The sequence below is a fragment of the Sarcophilus harrisii genome, chromosome 1, assembly GCF_902635505.1.
Source record: "Sarcophilus harrisii chromosome 1, mSarHar1.11, whole genome shotgun sequence".
Taxonomy (NCBI): domain Eukaryota; kingdom Metazoa; phylum Chordata; class Mammalia; order Dasyuromorphia; family Dasyuridae; genus Sarcophilus; species Sarcophilus harrisii.
The window spans coordinates 581,383,104-581,399,410 of NC_045426.1; the positions used below are offsets into that span (position 1 = coordinate 581,383,104).

The 16,307-nt window shown below is 32.4% G+C and overlaps 1 protein-coding gene across 5 annotated transcripts in view; it reads right to left on the minus strand.

The window, feature by feature from the left end:
• The window catches only part of RGS22 (regulator of G protein signaling 22), a 162,066-nt gene that overhangs the window by 41,628 nt on the left and 104,131 nt on the right, over positions 1-16,307 (minus strand). For all 5 annotated transcript variants that reach the window (XM_031947043.1, XM_031947040.1, XM_031947042.1 and 2 more), the window contains 5 exons: positions 14,662-14,856; positions 10,018-10,110; positions 8,354-8,511; positions 6,719-6,881; positions 4,024-4,182 (listed from right to left, as the gene is read on the minus strand). In XM_031947043.1, the coding sequence (XP_031802903.1) occupies positions 4,024-4,182; positions 6,719-6,881; positions 8,354-8,511; positions 10,018-10,110; positions 14,662-14,856 (768 nt within the window). The remainder of the gene's footprint in view (positions 1-4,023; positions 4,183-6,718; positions 6,882-8,353; positions 8,512-10,017; positions 10,111-14,661; positions 14,857-16,307) is intronic.

A 16,307-nucleotide genomic window follows, 5' to 3' on the forward strand; every position in this document is an offset into this window, starting at 1 on the left:
ATATACTGTATCCAAGATCTACTGTAATCTATTTAACATGTATAGGACTGCTTGCCATCTGGGGGAGGGGGTGAAGGGAGTGAGGGGAAAAATCGGAACAGAAGTGAATGCAAGGGATAATGTTGTAAAAAATTACCCTGGCATGGGTTCTGGCAATAAAAAGTTTAAAAAAAAGAAAGAAAGAAAGAAAGAGAGCCCATTGAACTTTCTCACATTGAAGGAATGAAAAAAAAAATTATTGCGTGCTTGCTGAAGGAGAAGGAAAGGGATACAACCAAGGATATCATTAGGGAACAGTGGGCATGGCAGTCTCTAGAACATTGTAGGAAGAGTCTTATGATGATTTAGTCCATGTTTCAGTACATTTCAGATAGCTTCAGGATCAGAGCAACTCTCCTTGATTAGAGATAGACTGATGATTAATCCTGGATAAGAACATTTTGGTGTTTTTATAGGGAGGCTTCCTGCTTTGGGAGGCTGAATTTGGCTGCTCTCCCTGAAGTCACAGGCAATTAACCAACAAACAGAGTTGCATGCCTAGAATCTTCCAAGTCTAGAAGTTTCCAGATTTTGGTATGTGGAGGGGTTAGAGGGTTGTTGTCCCAGAGAAACAGCAGAGAACAGAGGGTACCGGGCAGGCATCGGAGATATTGAGACCAAAACTTTTTTTTACAGCACAACACCAAGTATGCTGTAAAAGTATGTTCTCTGTGGCCTTCGGGCACATGATGAAACTAACTTTATATAGCTTCTTGATGAAGCCATCCTTCTAGTTAGCTATAATTTGTTTATGTCTTTTTTCATTATATTAAGTATGTCAGTATAGATTTAGTTCCAGAGAAACAGCAAAGAATCACAAAGTGGGGTACGAGGGAGGTAGAAGAGATATTGTTAAGGAACAGAAAGCCTGAGAGACCAAGACTTTTCAGCAACATACCACCAACTGGGCCATAAAATGATGTTTCTTGTATTCTTTGGGCACGTGATGATAACCGACTTAATATATCTTTTTGTTTCCTCATTACCTACTCTTAATTCCTTCCATTTCTTTTTCTTCTCTTATTGCTAAAGCTAACATTTCTAACACACTATTGAATAGTAATGATAATAGTAGACAACCTCGTTTCACCCCTGATCTTATTGGAAATACTTCTAGTTTATCCCTATTACATATAATGCTTGCTAATGGTTTTAAATAGATGCTACTTATCATTCTAAGGGAAAATTACATTTATTCCAATGCTTTATAGTGTGTTTAATAGGAATGGATGTTGTATTTTGTCAGATGCTTTTTCTGCACCTATGATATATAATTTTTGTTAGTTTGGTTATTGAGATAGTTAATTATATTAAATGATATTAAAACAGTCCTGTATTCCTAGCATAAATCCTAATTGGCCATAGTGTATTATCCTGATGATAAGTTATTGTGATCTCTTTGCTAATATTTTATTTAAGATTTTTGCATCAATATTCATTAAGAAAATCAGTCTATAATTTTCTTTCTCTGTTTAGGTATCTGCAGGAGAGCCATCTTTCCAGTTTGCTGAAACTTGTTTATATCTTCTTTAATTATGTTGAAAACTGTCAATATGGATACATTTCAGTTCCTTTAATAATTAATTCATTTTGCCTCTATTTCAAAGACAATTCAGTAAGTGTATCAACAATTAATGTTTATAAACAGTTTAAGAAAAACGTGATTCTTATTCATTGTCCATTATTTTCACTATGGAAATAGGTATGTGATTTCATGATCTTTTTGTATTTTGGTCCATTTCATAGGTTGCTGTGGCCAAAAATTCAACATACAGGGATTCTTCTTTCTCCATGCTGAACTGCTCTCTGAATAGTAGTAGGCTCTTTGAACAGTAGCAGGCAAAGTCTGTTACTATGATCATATTTGAAACTTGCTACAACCTATCAGTCTAAATAGCTTTCAAGAATTCAGAGTTTTATTAATGCCAGAATGAGACAGTTGAGAAAAATTTTTATGGAAAACAAAGTAGATCACACAGTAACAGTTGAAGAAAGATTAGACTTACAATTTCCAGTGTTTCTTAGAGTTTAAACATAATTTTTCACTACCACTCAGACATCTGCCCATCTATTTCCTGTTGAAAATTCTTTAGTGTTGTTTAGACCCTGACATTGTATCAGCTAGTTCCATAATTATGGAACTGCTTGTCCAGAGTTGTTTTTATATTCTTTCTGAATCCATATCTAGTTCCTCAGCTGGGAGTCTTGCCAAAGATAGGAACTTCTTTCCCAACTGCCTCCTAACTTGATCATTTTAGGTCATTTCATTCCTTAACCCACTCACTGGTAAAAACTCAGGAAAGCCTATACAGTGTTCTTCCCAAACTGTCTTGTTTGGATCCCAAAGATACTTCTCTCTAGATTTCAGGATTCACCCTATTGAGGAAGTCTGTATGTTCTAGTTGTGGCTACATGATAATAAAGCAAAGAGTCAAAGCATAAGATTGGTCAGTCCTAAAAAAAACCTATTCAAACTGATAATTTGCCATCAGGAATACACACAGAAAGTTGAGAATTTTTCAATCTTCAATTAGTCATTCTGATACAGCTGAGCACTGGTTTAACTAGAATTATCCAGAAGACAGACAGAAGCCTATAATTCAAACTTGATAGATTTCTTCACCATATTTTTGAGCTATGTGTTAATCAAAAGATTCCAATCCTTGTATGTTTTGGCTGATCCAAAAATTATTATTTTTATTTATGTAATAAATGTTATATTAATAAAAATATTTAATGGCTGACATTAATATAGTCAATGCTCTTTGATGTTTATTATTATTAATAATATTATTTATGTCCATTATTTCATTTGATCCTCTCAACAACCTTGTAAGATCGATATGTAATGATATTATTATTTTCATTTTACAATAAGGAAACTGAACCTTAAAGAGGTAAAATTACTCCATAGTAAAATGCCTAATAAGTGGTAAAGCTGGGATTCAAACCCATGTCTTCTGATTGCTACACTGGCAGTTTCCAAATAACTTTCACATAACTAGCAAATCACATCAAATGTGCAAACCGTTTGTCATTAGAGTAAAAACGGAGATTGCTGAAATGGTAAGTCTGTTTCTAGACCATCATTGCTATGTATGTAATAAATCACTACAGTAAAAATTGTGTAGAAATTAAGTAAATTGTATTGGAAATTATTTAAAGCAGTTGTGTCAAAAATCAAATAGAATAAGGACAACTAATCCATACATAAATATGCCTGAGGGCTGCATACTGACATAGTTTTTAAAATATTTTAATATAAATATAAAATATTTAAATATAATTTAATATAATTTGTTTTGTGAAATATTTCCCAATTATATTTTAATCTGGTTCAGTCTGCGTTCAGGAGGGCTGATGGAGGGAGTTGTGCTTAATACCTTTGGCTTAGAGGCATTAAGAAAAGCTAGGTAGGTGGAGGAATAAATCCAAATTTGGATGGTATGAAATGAAACAGTTGGAAAGAGATAACATCCTACCTCAACTGTTCAACACAAATTCCCTTTTTAACATGAGGCAGGTTTATAGCTCCATAATTCCAAATTCTAATTTCCTTTCTCTACCTTAATTGATTTCCTTATTAACTCAGAGGATCAGCAGCATTTTCTGGTGATTTGGCCCAAAATGTTTGGTCACCTCAGTGAAGGGGATGGTACTTTGAAGTTCCTACCAGTTAATTTTGAGAATGAAGTAGCTAAATGGCAAAGTGCATTTTTTGCAGGTCTGGAGTCAGGAAGGCCCGAGTTCTAAAACACCCTCATGCCTATTGTGTGACTCTGGGCAAGTCATTTAACATCGTTTGCCTCTGTTTCCTCATCTGTAAAATGGCAAGCCATTCCAAGAATGGCTGAGAAAACCCAAAATGGAATTATGAAGAGTTGGACATGACCGAACAACCACAATAAAAAAGGTGATATGTACCATCTAAAAATCATCAATGTATCAAAGATCAAAATGACAGGTTTGTGACCCTTCTTGTACCTTTATTTTTTGACGTGCTGCAAACTGTTCACATGATAGGAACAAGGGCAACCACATGTTTTCTAGCCTCCTTTGGACACATTTTTGAATTTCCAGCAGAACAGGTGATGCCAGCTGATCATGAAGAATCATTCCCCAGCCACCACCTAATTGCATTATCTTCAAAAAAAAAAAAAAAAAGGAAATGTCAAAAAGGAAATATTTATGGTAGTTAAAGGGTATTTCTCATAGTCTGTGAATAAAAATTTGTCTCAGAGTTGAAACCTTTTTTTTTTTCTCCTTCATGTAAAATTTAGTGAATGTGAATATATATTCACACTCATCTACTTTTCCAACATTGGATAGAGAAAAGAATTTATTCAGTATGTATATACTGACCTTTTATAGGTACCTCATTAACATTTATGAAATATGACGTATTTGCTAGCTATCTTCAGTATGAGTTTTAAAAAGTCTTTAAAACAATATAGAATAGGACAAACATTACTGGAACATTACAAAACTGTTCCAATGTTACAGCATTAAAAAGGTAGGCATTTCTTTTTTTTTGCAAGGGGTGGGAGAAAGGAGAGAAAGACACAATCTCCTATCACCTGTTAATGTGTACACTTATATTTTTGAAAGTAAATATGGAAGGAAACAAAATAATTGATCTCATTGTTAATTTTCAGGCTCTGTGCCATGATTGTAATCGATTGGTAAATTCATTTTCTTGATTATACCAATATATCAGAACTCTCAATTTGAAGGAGTTTCATTTCCATCTCAAAAAGTAGATCATAATGGCATCTTCTGTCCTGTGGCTAATGAAGGAGGAGATATATTTTAAATAATTAGCAATGGTGCTGAGATAGTTTCAGCAAGGACTAGAACTTGACAACTAATTATCAAATCCAAAGGTGGCTAAAAGCAAACATTTATATTTTTGAAAACTAGGGATTATTGAGGGACAATGTCACATGATCCAATCAGCAGATCTTTTTGGAAAATAAGAAAAGCATACTTTGGAACTTTCCTAACTTTACTCCACATATTACCACCCTAGGTGTGGATGAGAAATAGGAATGGGGAAAAATTGTTACAAAAATTAAAAATGAAATAACTTCATAGTGTCAGTTCCCCCAAAAGCAATTCCCTAAAGAGATATTAATTAAAATAATCCTATAATCATATTTATATAACCTTTATTATTAAGATCTATAATACACTTTCTTGGTTTCACTTCTATCTACCATTCTAAAGAATGGCTACTGTTCCATTATTTCCTATACCTAGCAGTAAAGACTTTTACATTTATGTTTTATTAAGTAATCTGAAAGGATGCTGACAATTTTTCCTTTCTGTACTCTTCAGGTGTAGAATGTTATCTAAGTGATGTTCTTGATTCTTGTAAGATCTTGAAGAAACCGACTCCCTCATTTTAAAAAAAATCCCTTCAGCAATTCAACATTAACGAGGTTAAATAATAATGTGGTTTATTTAATCTTGTTATTGTGAAGTTAACTACATAGGACTTGTAAACATAGCTATAAGATAAGTAGGAAAGTGAAATAAACATTGGGGCAGGAATGTGCTAATAAATATTTAACAGCCATCTCAAAAAAAATTTTTTTTGATACACTTTTAAGCTTAATCTGAATCACTGATATTTTCTTGAGTCTAGATAATCAACAAAACAATAAACTAAGCCCTAATTTGCATCTTGATTATTTCCAAGATGTAAATGCTCACATAAAAATTTAATAAGCAGCAGCTGGTTGGAGCTGGCTCTGGAGCATTCCTATATAGGAGTGACAGCCTCAGAAAGTACTCAGGCATGGAAGGACTAGAGGTTGAAATGAAAAGTATAGAAAAAAATTATCTTTGTCAAAGCAATTGCACAGCAGAAATAGCATGAAAGATGGATTTCTATCACTTTCTCTATTAAATGTTTGGTCCACTGGTATTCACACAGTGTTGGGAGATCTATAAGAAGTGCCTCCTGATGTTGGGAGGACCCCTTATGAAAGATTTATGGGATGCACAGAGCAAAAAAAGAGCACAAGATGAGAAGGCTTAGATGGTTTCAAAGAGCATTGGAACCAGCAGAGGAAAAACCAACAATTTAATCACAGATCTATCACATACAGGTACATCAGATGTACCATTTGATCATTTATCAATTGGGGCATGGCTCTTATTTTTTACAAATTTGATTCACAGTTCCCTCTATGTTTTCTCAATTACATTTTAATCTACTTCAGGCTCCAATTGGGAATTCTGCAGCCAGGGACCATGAGCTGCCAAACTAACACCTCTAATCTAACTTACATGTCTCTTTTCCAATTAAATTCAACAAGCATTCTACTTACTTATCCATTTTTATGTCCAAAAGCAAAGTAAGATATTTTGTTAAATGTTTTGCTGAAATCCAAGTGAATATTAGGTACCCCCAAATGCCCCCAATCATAGTCAATCTTGTATGAAATTTTACTTTGACTATGCTTCTTTGACCAATGCTTCTTTAAACAAGACCTCTAAAAAAAATAAAAAGTAATGGAAGGCACTTATTTTACCAAGATAAATAGCCATAAAAAATAAACTATTTTAGAATGTCTATCATGCAAATGAAATAAGTAAGCAGAAAATCTCAGTCTTTATGTACAAGTGTGAATAAAAATTTAGCTTGGAAGCTTCTATTTTGAAATACTGATACCTCATCTTGTTGCTCTTTTGTAGCTGGGCTGTTGGGTCCGAAAAAGTATTTCTTGTTAAGGTATTTGTTTTTAATCTCTATTGATTTTGCTTCTCTTTGCTTTTTATCTTGATGAAGTATTCTTCTGAACTGCTCAATGTCGGTCCAGCACATGAGATCCATACTATAAAAAGACATATTCCATTTCTGCTAAACAAATCATTATTTTTAAAAGTATTTAGAAGGCACATGTCCAAGACTAATTAACATAATGTATAACAATAACAGGGTTGAAATTGTTGAATCTGATCACTAGCTGGAAGGTAAGCCTTGATAACTATACACTATACTCTAATTTTATACTTTACTTTAAAATAGTTACCTAAGTAACTATTTTGTAAATATATGATAGGACAAAGAGAACTGGAAGCTATAATATCATTATATTCAAAGCACTTCTTCAACAAAGTTCAAGAATTACATCTTCATTTATGATATTATGATTCATTTCAATCCAATATAAAAATAAGTGTTAACTCATTAAGATGTTATTACCTTATTGACATTATATTAATAGTACTACTGATATTATTGATTTAATAATTATATAATAATTAATTTAATATTATATTAATAATGTTATCAATATTAACTTATTAGTAAAAATCCAATTTTCACTAAAAAAAAGGAGAAAACTCTGCTACAACAAAAGAACAGTTTGATCAAGTATATACATGAGAATGAGCTTCAGGAACTGTCACTGACTGCTAGAGTCAAATTCTACACTGAGAAGTCATCTTTTGCTAAACATGAAGGAGCTCCTCAGCAAGAGATGATGGCTGAGTCTATATTAAACAAATATATTGAAAATTCTCAGTTCTTGTGCAAAACTTTTAACATTTGTTTTTGTTTATATTCAGTTGTACACACAAACACTGCATTATCACATATATGAGACATGTCTCATTCTGTGAAATATTAAAATAACTTCAATTCTTTTTTTATTATAGCTTTTTATTTACAAGATATATGGATGAGTAATTTTTCAGCATTGACAATTGTAGAACCTTTTGTTCCAATTTTTCCCCTCCTTCCCCCTACCACCTCCCCCAGATGTCAGGTAGACTAATACATGCTAAATATGTTAAAGTATATGTTAAATACAATATATGTATACATATCCATACAGAATAACTTCAATTCTTTAAGAAAAAAATGTAGTATTATTGAAATGTTATAATAAGTATACTCTTGTGACCAGATTAACTTTATTTTCCCCAAAACATCAATATCATACCTAAACAAAAGATTATAATAGAAGGAAAACACAGAAGACAGTCATTATTTTAAAAGCAGTCAGTGCTAAAATAATTTAATTGTTGTATTTTTACTTAAATTTGAAGATTTTAAACAATTGATCTTCTTTTTAAAAGATGTTAAACCTAAATCTGAAAACAAAAATATATAAAGCCATACCAAATAAATATATTCAGCAATTCTTGGGAATTTAGCATAATACTTTTAGGTTTGGAAAAAAGCAAATTTCAGAATCAAAGGATTATGGAAATATATTCAATTGAAAGCAGATTGGAAAAGAATGCTTAATCATTATGTCTAACAAGTTAAATAAATTTATAAATGGTAAACATTACATACCTAGCAGAATGAGAAGCAAGAAACTGACGAAAATGTTCAAACTCCAGCTTGTTGGTAAGCAGATAATTAAAGTTGAGATGTCTAAATTCCTTAGGAACTTTATTCCAAAGTTGTGTTTCTTTAGGAATATAAGGGAGTGGTAAATCCAATACGGGCTCCTAATGTAATACAAAGAAGTTGTGAACATACATAGGAACATCTACTAAATTGTCAAGCACTTTTACAAATATCTATCTCAGAGCATAGATTTTTCCCATTTTCATTATCAATCAATATGTCAGTTAACAAACAATTATTTATTGCTTATGATGTGTCAGACTTGGTGACAGGAATTATGGATACAACAAATACAAAAAATGAAACAATCTCTATTTTGAAAAATGGGGGACAAGAGTCAAAAGTTAATTATTAGCTCAGAACAAGTCAGTAGAAGAACTGAGCAGTCCATCCAGCTAACTGATTTAACAGCTAGACAAATTATGAGTACTATCTTTTGAGAGTACTTTTTAATTTTGACAAGATTAGAGCAGAGAATTTTGAATAATTTGTAGTTGAATATACAAGAGAATGAGAACAGGTAAGTTTTCTGGAAGTCTGCTATCTCTTGAATTCCTCCCATTACTTCACCTAAAGAAATGTAACACTATGGTTAAAAAAAAAAAAAAAGTCCACAGACTGTTTTAAACCTAGCTTTCCCTTAGTAGAGAGAGTAATTTTGAAATACTTTAAATTTATGTTGTTGATTTGAAGATTGACACATGAATTTATGATGATGTTGTTACATCATATTATATTATCATAATATTATCTAACACATTAATAATAGAGATTATACTTATGTTTCATATAATTACATATTTATTATATATTATATTCTATATAATTATAGAAACAACAAGGTGGAACAATGGATAGAGTACTGGTCTCAAGTTACAAAAACCGATTTCAAATCTTTCTCAGCCTCAGGCTCCTTGTCTCTAAAATGGAGATTATAAAAGCACCTACAACTCACAGGGCTGTTGTGAAGATCAAACAAGATAACCCATGTAAAGCACTTCACCAACCTGAAGTGCTATATGAATGTTGGCTATTATGTAATGTTTTAAATCCAGAGCTTATGTATTAAGATACAATTTTGTAACATACATTAATAAATAAAATACATTAACAAAATACTAAACAAATAAAAATACGCAATCTAATAATTTTTCCTTTAAACAGTCAATTCCTTTTCACTTTTAAATTACTTATTACTTTTGTCAATTAAACACCTCCCTTCCCATATGGGAGAGATCTGTCCTGAATTTATAATAGGTGGAAAAATGTGGCTGCTCTGAAAATTGACCAACAGCATTAAAACAAAACCATTTCTGGTTTTGTTTTAATATAATAATTAAAATATAATAGTTAAAATAAAAATCTTAACTGTCCCACCTGGGGAAGATGAGCTGTGGAGAGAATCTAAAACAAATCATCTATTTAATTTTCCTGCTATGGGGTTAAATAAGTCTACAAGATGTTAATGGCAGTCAATAGTCTTGACTAGTAAATCAAAATCCATTGCTCCAATTTAAGCAAAGCTTGTTTTCATTTTCTATTATTGATAAGTAAAGTACCAATTCTTCAAGAGAAAGTCTTTGTATAAGGATGAATTTTAGTCTTACCTCTTCAGTCTTGGGAGTAGATTCTCTGTGCATAGCCTGCAGCTTTCTTAAATACCAGGAGTCCAGCTGTCGATTTTGTTGCAACAGCTCCACCTAATAAAAATAATGTTGTATCTTAAATCATCAATACATTATCCAGGGTGTTCCAAAAGTCATTATTTCAAAGATCAAAGTAATATCTATGAAATAGCATTATCACTTAAATCAACTTCTGTTTCAAACTCTCACTTCCCAATGACCTATGCCAGCTCCAATAGAACTTTACTCAGTAACAAAGAAATAGAGTTACTAGAAAAAGAAACCAACACATTGATTGATCACTTCTATCAAGTCTCATCCCATTCCTCTGCTCCATCATCTCTTTGTTAAGAGGTGCAGCTATATTTCACCATCAATTGTTTGGAGCCATGATTAGTGACTATATGATCGGAGTTCAGAACTTGTTATTAATCCCTTCAACCCCACTCTTCTTCTGAACTTCTCTGATGCTGTCACAGGTACCATTTGTACAGCTACTTACACGTGCAACCTCAGCATTTGCCTTCAAAACTTGTTCTGACTGTACATTAAACAAGATACCCCCTTTAGATTATGAGCTCCTTGAGGACAGAGACTGTCCTCTACCCTTCTTTGGATCCCCAGTGCTTAATACGTGCTTACTGACTGATTGACAAGTTTATAGCTCCACTCATAGTGCAATAATGTGCCCGTTTGGTTTTTCCTTTTTTTGTCAACTTTTAACAGTCTGATGAGAGGTGGAACCTTTGAGTTGATTTAATATGCATTTCTAAAATTAGAAAGCAACTAGATTATACAGTGGATAAAATGATGGTCCTGGAGTCAGGAAGACATCTTCATGAGTTCAAATCTGGCCTCAGACATTTAATAGCTGTGTGACCCTGGCAAGTCACTTAACCTTGTTTGTCTCAGGTTACTTATTTATAGAATTAGCTGGCAAAGGAAATGGCAAGCCACTGTAGTATCTTGGCCAAGGAAATTCCAAAATGGGGTCATGAAAAATCAGAGATGATTTGAACCATTCAAAACAATAACAAAAGTTAGGAACAATTTCAAGAATTTCTATATGACTTTTGAAGGCTTATATTTCCTCTTTCAAAATTGCCTATTCATATTTTAAAATTACTTATTAACAGGATAATTGCTATTATTCTTATGAATCAATTTCATATATATATATGATCTTTGAGATAAAATCTTTATCAGAAAAACTTCTGTAAAGATTTTCCCCAGTTAACTATCTCCTTCTTAATTTTATCTGCATTGGTTTGGTCTGTGAAAAACCTTTTTATGTAATCAATATTATCCATTTTATCTTCTATGATCTTTATCTATCACCTGGCCATAAACTCTTTATCTATAGACCTGAAACTTCATCTCTGTTCCCTGTTTATGATCTGACCCTTTAACTCCATTTAGAGTTAATTTTGTTATATGGTCTGAGGTATTTGTTTAAATCTAATTCAAGTAAGACTGCCTTCAAATTTTCCCAGAAAAATTTCTCAATTCATGGGTCTTTACATAACAACTAAAGATTTCAGCTTATCAAATAGTATGCTAATGTTTTCATTGCTTTTCTATGTGGTATATCTGATCTTTTCATCAGTAAAAAATTATTTCATGTTGCATTATAGTTTTGAGATCTCCCACTGCTTAACAACTCTCTTCTTTCTTCCTACTTTTTTTTTTCCTTATTTCTCTTAATGCTCTTGATCTTTTTTTCCTGCATCTGAATTTCCTTATTTTTCTAGCTCTTTAAAGTAATCCTTTGGTAGTTTAATTGTTATGATACCGAACAAATAAATCAATTTAGTTAGTATTGTCACTTTTATTATATTGATTCATCCTATTCATGAGCAATTAATATTTCTACAATTATTAAGGTCTGTTTTTATTTCCATAAAATATTTTATAATTATATTAATATAATTTTTGTGTGTGTGTCTTGGCAGGTAGACTGTCAAATACTTTATATATTCTGTTATTTTTAAATGAAATTTCTCTTTTCTCTTGGGTTTTGTTAATAATATGCAGAAATATGGGAGGTTTTAAAAAGATGAATGTTGAAAACTATCTTTGCATGTATTTTGAAAAATAAAAAGCTGTTAGTATAAAAGATGTTGGTTATTTATGTGGATTAAAAAATATATATCTTATTCATTTGCTGAAGCTAATGTTTCAATCAATTTTTTGTTGACTGCTTTGGAGTCTCTAAGTAAACCCAGCATATCATGTACAAAAATTGACTTCTCTTCATTCCTGATATTTCTATTTCTTGTGTTACTGCTATAGTTAGCATTTCTAGCACTGTATCAAATAGTATGGGAAAAAATGGATATTTGGTTTTACTCCTGACATTACTAGAAAGACCTTTAGTTTACCCCTCTTACATATAATGCAGGCTATTAAGTTTTAGATAAATGCTATTTGTCACATTAAGAAAAAAAGTCTACTTACTCCTGTCCTTTAGTGTTTTATTTTGTCAAAAACCTTTTCTCCATTTATTGATATAATGATATGATTTTTGATATTACTGCAATTAACATGGTCTCCTATGTTTACAGTTTTCTTAATCTTGAAACAACCTGAATTTTCAGCATAAATCTAATCTGGTCATAGTATACTGATATTTTTGATATGTTTCTGTAGCCTCCTTTTGCTAATGTTTTATTTTCAAATGTTGCACTGATATTGGTAGGGATTTTGACCTATAGTTGCTTCTATTTTGACTTTCCCTAATTTGGGTATCAAAACCATATTTAATTATAGAAAGAATTCTTTCATAGAATTCCTATTTTTCATTTTTTCCCAAACATTTTTATAATATTAGAATTATTCTTTGAATGTTTGATAGAATCACTTGGCAATATATATGGAGAGTATTTTTATTTTGAGAGTTCATTTCTTTTTTTTCAAGTTGAGTTGTTTGATTTCTCTACTTCTTGTTCCTGAGGCAATTCTTTTTTCATTGTATTATGTACCATGTTCCATGTGCCATTGTACCATGATGCCTCAACAACCCATCACTATATGAGGAATTTCTAAGTATACATGGGGAAAAAATGGAAAAATGAAGCATCCTATCAGATGTAAAATCATGACACTTTCTTTTACCTCCTAAAATAACACAATGTGGATACTAAAAAGTACTGATTCCATCCATCAATAAGAAAAACAAATTTAAATATTGACTCAAAATAACCTTTTTATGATAAAAGAGGTCAGTCAATTAATTAACTAGCATGTATTGAATTCTCAGGCACTGTAGTAAGGACTGGAGATACAAAGAAAAAGAACAGTTCTTGACTCAAGGAGTTCACAGTGTAAGGTGAGAGGCAACATGCAGTCACATACAAAGATCTATGCAAGGTAAACTGGAAATGATCTCAGAAGGACAGCAATATGTTTAAGAGATAAAACTTGCATCAAATAAAACATTCTGACTTAATAAGCATGAAGCTATGCTTTAAATTGATAGTGTGGCAATTATAGGCTCTACTTTATGGGTATAATATCATAATTCATGTAACATTAAAAAAAAAACTTAAATGGGATTAATCAATTAATGCAAACAGAATGTTGCTTTGAAACAGTGAGAAGGGCCAAGTTCAGTATATAACAGCTTATTTCTTTATAGGAAACCAAAACTCAGATCTCTGTCTTCTTATGGTATTTATAAAAAAACCAGAAAATATCCCAGAATTAGATATTTTGTTGTGATATAAGTTATATAATAACAAATGTAGAAACAAAATTTGAGGGGGAGATAATTTGAGAAATATTTTCCTCTGATATCACCAATATTCTTCCCATGCCAATTTTGGTTAATGGCCAAATCTTGATTTGAAGTCACATGTATAAAAGTCACATGTATAAAATGAAGTCACATGTATAAAACAAATGTACTGCTCTAAGAGACATGTTTCTTTTATTTCTCTACTGAGATGCTGACCATATTGAAGAGGTAACCCAAAAACTCTAAAAATCCTTAAAGGAGAAAATCTTCTTCGACTCTGCCTCAGTGAGGGGACTCCACCCCAAGCACAAACAGTTTCATCTTTGTTATCTGGGTGGGGTTGGCTCAGTCCTGAAACCCATTGAATTCAATTCAAATTCTAACTCTAGCTGAAACCTATCGAAGAGCCAACCTGGGACTCTACCCACAAGCCCCCTTCAACTTGCAGCCAAAGCCCCCTATTATAAAAGAGCCAAACTAAAACCCTCTCTTTGCAGAGTTCCAAACATGCCAGCCCTACGCTTGGCACACCAAGGGTCTCTGCCCACTGGAATACTGTTTCCAGTGCCATCTTCTCTTTACCCTCACCTATTTCCTTAACCAGAACCTTACTTCCAATGCCCATAATAAATCTCTTTTATTAATCTAGGTTTTCGGGTCTGTAAATTCCTTTACAGGGGATCTCTGCACCACCAGAAAGGGAATCCTCAGAACTCCCTATCCTTGCGCTGCCATTAGACCTTATTTAACTCCCTGACCACCAATAACCCTAATTTCATTTTGGTTCCCCAAATCTAAACCCCATCAATATTGCTGATTAATTTTGTATTAAACAAGTAAAAAGGAAATCTTTGAGACAGCCCAAACAAAAGTAAAGTATGTCACAATACCTGTCCATAATTAATTTGATCTGATTTCACCATCTCTTTGAAGGGTTCAAGAAGGAGGAGTAGGATGTATTCTTCTGCTGCATCAAAAAGATCTTCAAATGGTGGGTCTATTTTCATATAAATCTCTTTTTTCTTTTTCTTCTCTAATCCAATATCAAGGGTAGCTGAAGGAGCTACATACATAGCATAAAGATACTAAAGCAAGAGAGAAAAAAACCATATTGGTAAACATCAGATGGTAAACATCAGAAAAAATATGTTTTTCTAGACATTCTCCCTTCGAACAAAAAAATTAGTTGGTAAGATCTAGAAATATTTCTTGAAAACAATTTTATAAAACTGTTTCGGAAAATTTTCCCATATATTCATTCATAAATATTTGATTTTATTTCTCTTCTTATTTCTGCCTTTGCTACCAGTCACTAGCCCTTGTACAATTTATTTAGTGCTAGAAAAGATTTGGATATTATTTGATTTAGATACTAAGTTTTCTAAAATTGAAAAATTTTCTCAAAATTTTCTTATGCGGCAAGTTGATTAAGAAGTCTTTTATTTTTACATCTTTGTGTAATTGTTTTAACATGTGTAATATGACCACTGATTTGAAATAATACATTGGAAGTAAAGGAAAGGGATTCATGAAAAGCAAGGTACATTAGAGTAGGCCTTTATTCTTTTAATCCAGAGGGAGGACTTAATAGTTACTTGCTGCCTCACCTGCAAAAGTTCATGCATACTAATGCTCAGTAGAGTTCTTTAAGACTACTACTATAAAATCTCTCTTGGCTTCTGATTTCTGTATCTGATGACCAATGCTATGGAAGGGAACTTCTGTCTTGGTGTATTTGCTTTTAGAATATGATTGTTTCTCTTGATCTATGTTGTTGTTTGTCCTTCATTCTGGAAGAGGACCATGACATGCAAGTGATTGGATGTAAGCAAGGGAGGGCTGTGCAAGATTACCTCTTTCACTTTCCTCTCCAGAGCCACCTGGGTATGGTGGCAAAATACAGATCAGGACAACTTGGATGAAATGGGAGAACTTGGCCTTTTTAAGCTAACGTCTTCATAAGGTCTGTTTGACTAAGGCGGCACCCATTCAGTGAGTAAGACTAGGGAACAATTGCAGCAAAGAATCTCCTTTTTCAACTAGTCCAAAAAAACCTTTTCTTTTGGATCTCTGAACCCTCCCCCAAGATATTTTGGGGTCTACTGGCTAGATGTCTTTCTTAAGAACCAGACCTTAAACCAATCTGATTCTCATTGGCCACCATTAGGCCCTAGGTTAAGTCCCATTTGGTCATTGTTTGGATCCTGATTGACTCAGATTGAATGTAAATAACAATGGTTTCTGCTTTGGCCAGAAATCCCTGAGAGTCTCTCCTTCCTAAATTTATGTTGTAATTAGCAAATATGGTCTTTAAATATGTGGTATAGTACAGTGGCTGTCAAAGTGTGGTCCAGAGAATTGGGGTTCTCTGAAATCCTTTCAGAAGGTCTAAAAATTCAAAGTTAGTTTTCATTTCTAATATCATAAGTATCTATAAATATAATCCATATAAATAAAAATTCTTTGGGCAGATCCTCAATAATTTTTAATAGTAAAAAGATACTGAGAACAAAAGTTTGAGAACCAGTGATATAGT